Here is a 12,399-nt window from a genome sequence, read left to right as displayed (position 1 = left end):
TAATTCCCAGGTTATTTTTTTTAATTCCACCTCATCACCAAGAAAGTTAATAGATGCAACACATTAGAAACCCTGGCAACTAAAGATGTTTTATCCAATCAATGCCTCTCTCTTTTCTAAGCTACTCGAAAATAAAAACCAACACCTGGAGAAAGTCACACCTTCACAAATTACCAATAATGTTCACTGTGATATTCTAGTTTTATACATGTAGCCCCTTCTAAAGCACTGGAGGCAAAGAATGAACATTGCCCCCTCCAGCTGCTGAAGACAGCACAACCACATAGAGCACCTACTTATGAGGTTACTTTTCAGGGGCATAAGAATATGCTTTTAAAAGGTACATTTCCAAAAACCTACAATGAAGACAAAAAATAAATATTTACATGCTTAGAAAAGGGATATATTCGAAAACCTACAATAAAGATGAATAATAAATATTTACATTCCAAGCCAAAAAATTCCACAGTGTAAAAAGAAACATTTGATGTTTTCATTTCTGAATACTGAAGCAAAATAATGATTATAATAATTTTAATCAAACTTAAAAGGTACCCTTTATTACCTTGTTGATATAAGCTATTTCCTTTGAATCCACAAACAAAATGAAAAAATCCTTGAGGCACTTTTATATTCTGACTTAACAATTATCTGATAATTACCCCATCATTACCTGCTGATGAAGGATTCCATTCTAAATTCTTAACATTTCTGATGCTACAGGCATGTTACTTCAAGAGTCCTACCTGGAAAGAGACTGAGAAGACTGACTGGAGATTTGTTGGTATCAATAGTTAGTTTGTGGCTTGCAGTTTTTGAAGGTTGGCCTGGTAAGCAGATTAATTTCAGGGGAAGTCTAAACTTACATTGGCTAACTCGAGGAATGCCTGAAATAAAGAGAAACATATATTCATAAATTTGACAAACAAGAAAAATATTGTACTACTAATAGTAGTACATAGTAGCAACATATCTTGGTTTAAATGTTTGTTACCTGCCCATTTCATTTAGCATAACTGAAATAACTGGAAAGCATTATCATAATTTATGTTTTGACTTTATTGTCAAAAAGTACAAGGCAAAAATAAAATCTTAAAAACGAGCATAGGGGTAAACTCTGCCTTTAATAGTAATATCATATTTTAAAAATCATCACAGTTGAATGCTATATAAAACATTATATGTAGTTATATTCAATTACTGAACTGTCTTTAAAGACCTTCAAAGCTCTAGCCCTAATCCAAGACTATCCGCTAAAATGAGCAAAGAATATGAAATTTATATCAGGAAGACTCTATATGACCATATCTAATCATTTCTCTACCCCCCGAATTTTTTAATTTTAGTTTTTCTACTTATTGAAGATTCGAAATACAATTAGCAATTTGCAATAAATTATGAGCATGAAAGCAGAATTTGCCCTACTGAAGTTCTAATGAAGTTCATTCTAATGATGTCATTTTACACATCAATATGAAGAATATTACTTTCATACAAATTGAATTTTTCCAAATCCATTTAACTTTACATATCACTGTTAAGCAACATTTTGAAAGGCTTATATAGTCATTCAATTCTCAAATTTTTTCAGAAAGTATACAGGTATATTGAAATAAGTAACTGCATAAATAAATAACAATGAAGAGTTTTATATCAGAATTTAAAGTTTTTAAAAATCATTCCTTTTAATATTTTTACAAAGAATGAAACTGAAACCAAAACAAATTAAGCTCTCTACTTGTAAATCAAGTAAAGCAATTCTACAACTTTAGTTCTCTCTCCTTTTATACTAGGATTCTATTTTTGACTGGATAAGACAAAAGATAATGTACAGAAACCTGTATCCTAGTAAACTACTGTAGAAAAAAGGAAAACTTAAACTGTTCTACTCTACTGGATAGATCCACACATTAATTCCTTTATTTCTTTACAGTGGAGTCAGAGAGCAGCTTAAAAATAGCAAAAGCGGAAACAGTAAAGTTTGGAGACATGATCCCAAATAGGATTCCTAGAATTAGCAATATATTTTGTTAATGCCAATTGGAGTTGTGTGGTTTACTCTATAACCAAGCTGGGAGTACACTTTTCAGAACTACTTATTCACTAGGATAGTAAGAGATCATCAACAATGGCAAGCATATTGATATATGAGGCCAATTAAATACTTTTTCAGAGCACGTGGAGCATATTTGTCATTCTCTTCAACATAATCTATTATCCATCAAATTTTACATAGCTCATTTTTTGCTCATAACCAACAGATGTTAAATTCACTTCTCCTGGAATCCTAGGTGCAGATTATAACTGGTGTCTCTTCAGAGAAGTCCCAGGGTATTATTTCCTGACATTTTGTGAGGTTTTAGAGGCATGTGTATTTGTACTTTAAAATGATGAAATGTTTTGACTCAAAATATTATGGTAACGTGATCTAAGCTACTGCTCAGACCACAACTATCAATATCACCACAAAAAAATATTACAAAGCATTATTTTTTCCAACTTTATATATTCCATATATCCCCAAATTATGGAAATATACCTACTACTGTTTTTCCTCTAATATATATATATTACAGCCTCAATTAATAGATGCAGTCTGGAAAGAAGAAGGCAACTGAAACCTAGTTCCATTTCCTTCATTTTCAATGAATAGAATAACGGGGAAAAAATGCTTCATCTTCTGACAATTCTGTACATGCACAAAGACAAGCTATCTTCTATGTACTTTCAACCAAAGTCTGAGCTAACTGTTCAAATAAATTTGGCTGTAAATGCTCTTCTAAAACTACACTGCTGAAACTGTGGCTCTACTTCACTTGGACCAGGTACTGACTGAATTTGTGGTAAAACAAAATTAATCATGATCAACAACACTAGCCTTATGTTACTTAGATTATTACCCTAAAACTCCAAGAACCCAGAGCTAAAGAAACTGGTGGTGTATAAATGTTTCAGAAATTGAAACAAATGGATTTCAAGCACTAATAAACCCAAGAAGGGAAATACATTGTAACTCAATTCACAGCTCAGTTAAGTCAGGTAATGACAATATCACACACTAGGGTAATGGTCTGCAGTTGCTAAGATTTGAAGAACCCCTCCAGAATTTCTTTTCTCTCCAGGAATTGTAAACCTGTTTCACAGGACATTTGGAAAACATTACTTTGAAAAATGATGACACTCATACTTAATAAAATGATTATGGCTATTTTTTAAATGATGGCAGCTTGAAAAGTTCTACCACTGGGGGGAAAAAAGAGTATGAAATCCTTTAGAAACCAGTTTAAGGAAACCATACCTTTAAAAAGAAAAATTATACTGCCAATATTTTATATTACTTCCCATCAAATTAAAACCCGAACATTTCAAAATATAACATCTAGTATTTAGACATGGAGTTTATCAGCGGCACACTTCTATTGAGATGTACATTTCTTAAGAAACTTGAAATGCAGATTTGGCTACCAGTTACTCTTCAGGCTATAACTGTAGCTAAGAACCTGAAGCCAGAGACATGTAGAGGTATGTGTGAGTGTATGCATATGTGTATCTGTAATAAGGAAGGAAAGAATTATATGCATTTAAAGACTTTCCAAAGTTGCTAGTAGGATAGCTTTCAACTCAGTTGAAAGAGCCTAACTGATCCTAACTGCCTACCATCAGCGATATTTAGTTGGCAAAACAGTCTCTATTTGGCTTATTCAACTCTCTGAATATAATTCTGAGAGAAAAGAAGAATTTGGTCATTTGTAATACTCAAATATTGGCCTACTCACTCATCAGACTGACTTTTTCCTACAGTTTTTTAACAAATATAATCACCTCTCCTTCAAACACTTCCCCTTCTAGCCTACTAGAGGAAATGGATAGTCGCAACTACCATGGTGCAATTAATCACAAAATTATTTAACACTTAGAGAGAAAATTCAGATCAACATCACTCCTGACAGAACAATTTTTCCAGGAAGAGAATTCTAATTACCCCTGGCACACCCAAGAGACCAGTATCACTGTCAAGAGGGATGCCAAAATGTGCTTTAAAAAAAAGGAAAAAGAACTTATATACCAGAGTAGAATAACTGTATCTATATATTACACATCTACATAATGCCTTTAGAACTCTTTCCAGGGGCCTGCTAGAGTCATTTCTTATTGAAAACAAGGAACCCCAAAGCAGTAGCAATGTCTGGTAGCCAGAACTTCCTTGATCCCTTCCTGTTATGTCTGGCTACGTACTGTGCTCCATCTGCAGTCATGTTTTACACTGCCCATGTCATGTAACTTTAATGCAGAAGTAATGGAGACAAACTCTTATGGGACAACATAAAACCTCGTTTGCTTCTCTTTTTCCATATGTAAAAGCAGGACTGCTTATCTGCAATACAGCCTGAACAGATCAGGCCAATAAAATGGAAAAGTCTTTGAAATTTGAAGCCTTATGTAAGTAAGATCTAAGTGGCAACATATTATTTTCTTGCCTACTAGGTAAAGCTGAATATTTCAACTCTACTCCCTGAAGCTTAATTATAATTTTAAAATATATCATAAGAGATTATTAAAACCAGCTTTAGGTTTGCACTGAAATACTAAAATTTCCATATATTGTGATTTTTTTCCTCATGGTTTGATCTGAATTTTTAGTAAGAGGAAATAAATTCCTTTCAATAATAACCTTTACTGATTTTTTTAAAACTCAAAACAAATAATTTAGATAATAATATTGTATTTTATAAAAGTTATTGCAAAATCTTATCAGTTACATGAAATCTTACAAAGTAAAATGTAAATATTCATTATTAAAATTATTTTTAATAACCCAAGTTATAATTTGACAAGTATACTTTATACTATTAAGCTAAAAGCTTACTTCTATTAAAATATTTCTCATATAAATATATATTCACCTCCCAGACACTATGCAACTCAGGTTGTTGGCACCACCAAAACTATATGAGTAAATAATGCCATTATTTTTAAGTATTTTATTTATCTAATACTAATCTTAAAATGGCTAATAAACTAAGACAAACCATCACATTAAGTCTGTGTCTAGGAGGAAAAATAATCAAAGTAGAAGATTCTTATAGAGTACCTGTCATGTAACCAGATACTGCACAATCCTAAGTACTTGAACCCTGCTCTTAAAGAGCTCAAAAATCTACTAGGGGAACCTAAGGAACAAACTTAATGAAATTCATATTATGATAAGTATTATAGCAGAGTCATAAACAAATGATTTGGGGAAAACATAATGGTGACAACACTGACCCAGGCAAGTTCAAGGGGCCAGTCCCTTGATGATATTCCCCCACAAATTCTAAACAAGACAAGGAATAGGCCCATAGAATGAGTACACATGGCATTCTGATCAAAGAGGTGAATATTTTGGGGTATACAGAATCATACAATTTAGAATTCAGAATTTTTTTCCTTACTCTTTTTAAGTAAACTAAGATAACTGAGCATACAGGTAAATCACCAATGACTTACAAAAATAAGTTGTCAGTGGCGCCTTTGGTTTTGTTCAAAAAAGTCATGGAGCTTCATTGTTTCTCATGACTCTGAAACAACTAATAATGAATAACAAGTATCTATAAGTGGAAACATCTACTAGCTTCTCCATACCCAGATCAAGGCACTGAATCACCCTAAAGAGGTTGCTATAGTTAAAACAGCAGTCCATAAAAAGAATTCATTCATGGTATAATACCAATTGAATTAACTGACCAAATTTCAGTTCTGAAACTCATTTTGTTCTAAATTATCTTTTCACTTACCCTCAGGATTTCGATCTATCCATCAGAGGCAATTCAAAAAGGGATAGGGGAGAAAATGTAACAAATTATCTGTTATAAAATTACAACACAAACTTAACACATATCTGCTTAAAATATAATTTAAAATTTTCAAGATTCTTACAGATGATTTAAATGGCCCTCCAATAAAGACAAGCCAATTCACAATTGAAGAATATAACATGAATAAATGAAATCTAACAATATATTTCATTCATTCTCAGAAGTCCATGAAAGGGTGCTATTCTAGTATAAATGTGGCAAAAAGAGGTAAAGATATATGATCTAGCCAAAAGCAAACCAGACTCAATATGTAAATGACATCAAGAGCATTAAATGAATTTTTTGGAAAAAATTTGAGTGAAAGACAAATATATAATATTAATATTTCCAGTTAGTCTTGCTTATATTATAACTTTAGTTAATAGATACTACTATGGAACAATGTGTTTTTTTTTTCAGCTTGTCTTTGTATTCTTTTATAGACTTGTTTTTACTTTAACTTCTAATTAACTTTCAACCAATTAATGCCTATGCTCTTTGGTTTAGTAATAATTTATGGTCTTTCAAATTCTGTCTTTAGAAAAGCATAATAGCTAAAAATAGTATGTGCAGCCATAAGCTCACTGAATGATTTTATAACTTTATAATGTACTTTTAAGCCTTTTGTCCACTTGCTAGGTAATCCATTTCTTTATTTTAAATTTATTTTCAACCAGTATCACTACTTTTCCTTGAAAGCAAATGAAATAATTAGTTGAATTAAGGCATCAACAATCTCTATAACTACATACACAAGGTGTAACAAAGATAAAAAGTATAATCATGCCTATGATTATTGAGATGTTCAATTAATGATAAATGATCTAGAGATTTTAGTCAACATTTCCTGTTTTTTATTTCACAACTCAAAATTAAAATAACACTGAATATTTCAATGCTCTTTTCAGAAACATCCAATTAAGAAGTCCATCATTCTTTTTTTTTTTTTTTTTTTTGTGGTACGCAGGCCTCTCACTGTTGTGGCCTCTCCCGTTGCGGAGCACAGGCTTCAGACGCGCAGGCTCAGTGGCCATGGCTCACAGGCCCAGCCGCTCCGCGCGCGGCATGTGGGATCTTCCCGGACTGGGGCACGAACCCGCGTCCTCTGCATCGGCAGGCGGACTCTCAACCACTGCGCCACCAGGGAAGCCCAAGAACTACTATTATTAAAAACATTGCCAAGGTGCCTTGTTAGCACAGTAGGTAGTTACATCAGTCTCATAAAAACATTGCTAAGTAAGCAAAGTAGGTATCAACAGAGAGAAAAAATATGAATAAGGCATCTCTAAGCTTTTTAATTAAGAAAACTGTACAGAAATGCTTAAAAAACACAAATGCAACATTGTTGAAATACCCTATCAGTTACACTACATTTAAACGTTTTTTAAAAAAAGCAATAACTAATTATTCTTATTCTGTCAATCAACTAATTGTCAAACTGTTACTATGAAAAATTCACTACACACACACACACACACACACACACAAAACTATAAAATTGAACCCAAGTTGAAATTTATAATAATTAGATCTCAACTGGACTAAAGATAACTTTTTTGATTAAGAGTTTCTTGAAATAATACAGATTCTGTTCTTAATATTTTAACATGTAAGATAATAGTCTTATTTAATCACTAAAGCAGTGTCTGAAACTCTGAAGACTGACTTAATATTACAGCAACCCATAATAGTCTTTTTTACTAATTCAGACTAGGTTTTTCTCTTTAGTTCAAATACATGAAGTCTGACTAGATAACACTCTTCTAGTGGGAATAAAAATACATCATATTTGCTATTAATTGAAAAGATAGAATCAAACATTACATATGGAAATCAGCTAAATAGACTATCACTAATTATTCATAAACACATCAAAGTAATTTGAACATACATTTTTATTTAACACTAGAAAAGAATATTTTTTCATTTAATAATATTTTACAATCTCTTTTCCCATTTTAAACACTTAAACATTTAACTCATAACTCCAATAACTTAAAAGAAGTGATTAGGCTTATAAATTCATGAACAACTGTATGCTTACCTGTAGGTCTGGAATAAGAAACAACAGCATTTCCTTCCAATTCAGGTGGTAAATAACTTCCTTTCAGATAAACAGAAAAGCCTACTGTTCTAGTCATCTCTGGTGCTATAAGCAATGTAAAAATAATATATTACATAATTTTGGACAATTATTATTAACAAACAGTTAAAATTAGACATATACTGCATGCCAGCTACTGTCTTTAGCACTTTACATCACAATTACATAGATTAACTCATTTAATCCTCACAACAACCCTACATGGTGGTATTATTATTATCCCCATTTTTTGGTGCATGAGGAAAATGGCTACAAAGAGATTAAAAAGCTTGCCCAAGGTCATATAGCTAATACAGAGCTGGGAATTGACTCCAGAACAAGGGTACCTAACATTCTACACCACTGCTTCTCTTTACTCAGATGAACAGGCAGCATGAACAAAGCAAAAGGTATGCAAAGGGCAAGAGAATTTGGGAGTGGGAAATAGTACCTTATCATGGCTAGAACACAGACTGCAGGAGAAAATGGAAGGGGGAATTGGATATGGATGTAACTAAAACTGTAGCAATTTGGCACATTGTGCATAGCCTTCCATATTCATGTATTTGACCTCCAACCTGCATTAGAGAGCTATAAGAGGTTTTTAACTTGAAAAATTAATTGTCCAGAATGTGTTTTAGAAAGACAAATTGGAAGTATTGTGAAAAATTAAAAAATAAAGTGAGATATCACCTACAAGTTTACCTCAACCATTCAATCACTCATTCACTGATTCAATGTATACTTACTGAGTTTCTACTATCTGTCGGGCACCTAAGGTAGGGGTTGGTTATAAAAAGGAAAAAAGAGAGATATGTTCTTGCTTTTTGTGAATAAGACATAGGGTTCCCAGCTGAACCATAGCAGTGAAGAAAGACAGAAAAAGACTTGAAAGATAATTCAGAAATCATTTTAACAGGACTAATGACAACTGGATGTAAGTGGTAAGAGAGACCCTATGCAAAGAAGTCTTAGGCATTATTACAGTTACCTTACATAGATTCGTTTTCTAATTAAGCCCAATTAATTTTCTGATTAAATTCTAATTAAAACAGTTCTGTAACACAGATATCATTATCCCCTTTCTGCAGATTAAAACAAAACAAAACTGAGGCTCCAAGTAATTACTAAAGTAGCTTGCCCATGGTTACACATTGAGTGTCAGAGCCAGGATTCAAATTCAGGCCAGACTCCAAAGCCAATATTCTTTCTTCAAACATTACAGATTCAATAAATAGCTCACTAGAGAAACACCAATAAAAAAGCCTTCCAAAATATAGTATTTAAGTACAATTATTAAGAAAAGCGCCTGAAAATCTGTATTTACTTCAATTCAACAGCCATTCACTGAATGTCCATGCTTGATGTTTGGAGGGAAAATATAAGCAAAACAACACAATCATTGATTTCAGCAAGATACCAGTCTCACTATTCAGACAAGAAATATAGCCATGAAATAAACCCACTGATAAAAAAATTTTTATTTAAAAAAAACCTCACACTATGATAGACTTTAAGCCAAAACAAAACACTTACCCATAAATTCAAAGGTGAACTGATCACAAGTCAATACTAAAGGTGGTTGTACATAGACCGATAATCTGATCTTTTGTAATGTCACTCGATTCTGCAGTGTGACCTGAGAAAATAGAAACTGTTATTAATAAAAAAATTACATTTTTTCCAAATTGATAGAATATCACAACTACTTAAAAAATCATTAGCAAATAATTAGGAAATACCATCTGAGAAAAAAAATGAGCTGTCACAAAACATAACCTGGAACATAGGTAGTAGATTAAAAAGTTCTACCCAGTTAGAAACTGGGCAAGGGAGTTGAACAGACTTTTCTCCAAGAAGATGTACAAATAGCCAATAAGCACGTGAAAAAATGCTCAAAATCTTTGTATGAAATACAAAGTAAAACCACAATGAGATACTACTACACATCTACTTAAATGCTATAATCAAAAGGACAGACAAAAACAGGTGTTAGCAAGAATGTAGAGAAACTAGAACCTGCATAAATTGCGATGGAAATGTAAAATGGTATAGCTATTCAAGAAAAAAGTTTGACAGTTTCTTTAAAAATTAAACATAAAATTACCATCTGACCTCACAATTCCATGCCAAGAGAAATGAAACATATGTCCACCCCAAAACTTGTACACATGTTCATAGCAGTACTATTCATAATAGCTAAAACTAGAAATAACCCAAGTGTCCATCAACTGATGAATGGACAAACAAAATATGGTATATCTCTACAATGAAATATTATTCAGAATACTATTTAATAATATTAATAATAATAAAAAGAAATGAAGTACTGACACATGCTACAACATGGGTACATTATACTATGCTAAGCGAAAGAAGTCAGTCACAAAGACCACATATTATATGATTCAATTTATATGAGATATCTCGAGTGGGCAAATTTATAAATCTACAGAAACAGAAAATAGATCAGTAGTTGCTTTGGGATGGTAGTGGGATTGGGGGTGGGGGAATGGAGAGAACAGCAAGTGACAGCTAATGATTATGGGATTTCCCTTGGAGGGACAAAAATGTTCAAAAATTAAATTGTAGTCATCATTCTACAACTCTGCAAATATACTAAAAATCATTGAATTGTACACTTTAAAAGAGTAAATTGTATGGTATGTGAATTATATCTCAAAAAAGCTATTTAAAAATGTTCTATCAGGGCTTCCCTGGTGGCGCAGTGGTTGAGAGTCCGCCTGCCGATGCAGGGGACACGGGTTCGTGCCCCGGTCTGGGAAGATCCCACATTCCGCGGAGCGGCTGGGCCCGTGACCCATGGCCGCTGAGCTTGCGCGTCCGGAGCCTGTGCTCCACAATGGGAGAGGCCACAACAGTGAGAGGCCCGCATACCGCAAAAAAAAAAAAAAAAAGTTCTATCAAAAGCAGACCAAAAAAATCTGCCCTCATATCTGGTGAATAATTACATCATGAAATATTATATGCGTTCATTCTTCTTTACATGTATAAATGTGGCATCATGAATTATTTATTTTATCTAGTATCAGTACATTACCTTTTACACAAGTTACGCTCTAAAGATTTCCTTTCTAGGTAGGTGTTTACTATAAATAGTTTAAATACATATCAAAGCACTACATTTTCTTCCACGGCTTAATACAAAAATACCTGACATAACTAATTCTAGAAAATATCAAAGAATGGCAATAATGACTGCTGCATTTCTAAGATGGCTGCATTTCCAAACTGGTGCTCTTGGTTGATGATGCTTGGAATGATAATTCCCATTCCAGTCAGAGTTAATAGTTATGAATTCTGGGGTAATAGTTTGACTGAGAAATAGGGTGGGTATGGGTAGAGAAGGCCAGGACTTCTCTCACTCCCCCTGAGGAGGAACATCAATAGAATCCATCAGGCCCAAGGATCTTTACTGGGCCACAGTGCTGGGGCATCAAAGAAAAAGCTTAAAGATCTGGCTTCCAGTGGGAACATTCTCTCTTTGGATTTTGTCTCCTAAAAGCCCCAGCCTCTTTGAACAGTCTCTTTGGATGAGTTTATCCACATGGTAAGCCAGATTTATCACAGTCATTGGCCAGGTAGAGTTGCTAGACCAACTAAATCACAATCTCTGGGAGTAGACCTGGGTATTGGTATTTCTTTAATAGTTCCCCAGGTGATAGCTATTTACAACCAGAGTTGAGAAGCACTCTTCTATTATACATGGCACCTTTGCTACGGAGCAATTTAGTCTAGTTACTAGACTCTAGTATATGAGACAGATACATTTCATTATTAATTGACATAATGCAAGGGCATACTTAATTTTTAAGAAAAGTCATTTTGAATTTTCTCTTAGGTAAAAGGCATGTATCAACTATTCCTTAATTATATATATACATATATACTATAGATAAATAATATACAAGAATATACATCTGGCCCACAAACATTATACACATATAATTAGATTCAGTAAATGTCTTATATTAATTTTATTTTTATTTTATTTTATTTTTTGCAGTACTTGGGCCTCTCTCTGTTGTGGCCTCTCCCGTTGCAGAGCACAGGCTCTGGACGTGCAGGCTCAGCGGCCATGGCTCACGGGCCCAGCCGCTCCGTGGCATGTGGGATCTTCCCGGACCGGGGCACGAACCCGTGTCCCCTGCATCGGCATGCAGACTCTCAACCACTGCGCCACCAGGGAAGCCCTCCTGTATTAATTTTAAATGATGTGGATATTCTGTACAACTTAAAAATAAGCATAAAATTTTTGACTTGCAACGTAAAAAATTTAAAGGACAACTATTGATGCAAATAAATATGCTAAACACAGCAAATGAACAATGAACCCTCAATTTTTACTTTATAAGCCCTGGGAATACATGGGGGGAAATCTGTATACCACAAAGATTCTGTAATGATATCTGACCATTATAAAAATCATAATACCTTTTTTTTTGACTCGTGAATTTG

At 33.5% G+C, this 12,399-nt stretch overlaps 1 protein-coding gene across 8 annotated transcripts in view; it reads right to left on the bottom strand.

The window, feature by feature from the left end:
- Positions 1–12,399, bottom strand: part of BBS9 (Bardet-Biedl syndrome 9) — a 479,004-nt gene that overhangs the window by 273,749 nt on the left and 192,856 nt on the right. For 7 of the 8 annotated variants that reach the window (XM_082632872.1, XM_082632873.1, XM_082632874.1 and 4 more), the window contains 4 exons: positions 9,457–9,559; positions 7,882–7,986; positions 5,778–5,792; positions 747–887 (listed from right to left, as the gene is read on the bottom strand). In XM_082632872.1, coding sequence (XP_082488998.1) covers positions 747–887; positions 5,778–5,792; positions 7,882–7,986; positions 9,457–9,559 — 364 coding nt within the window. The remainder of the gene's footprint in view (positions 1–746; positions 888–5,777; positions 5,793–7,881; positions 7,987–9,456; positions 9,560–12,399) is intronic. The other variant, XM_082632876.1, reaches the window with a different exon arrangement.

Source organism: Mesoplodon mirus (genome assembly GCF_964341445.2).
Source record: "Mesoplodon mirus genome assembly, chromosome: 9".
In the NCBI taxonomy this organism is placed as follows: domain Eukaryota; kingdom Metazoa; phylum Chordata; class Mammalia; order Artiodactyla; family Ziphiidae; genus Mesoplodon; species Mesoplodon mirus.
This window is presented reverse-complemented; position numbering and strand designations above follow the sequence as displayed.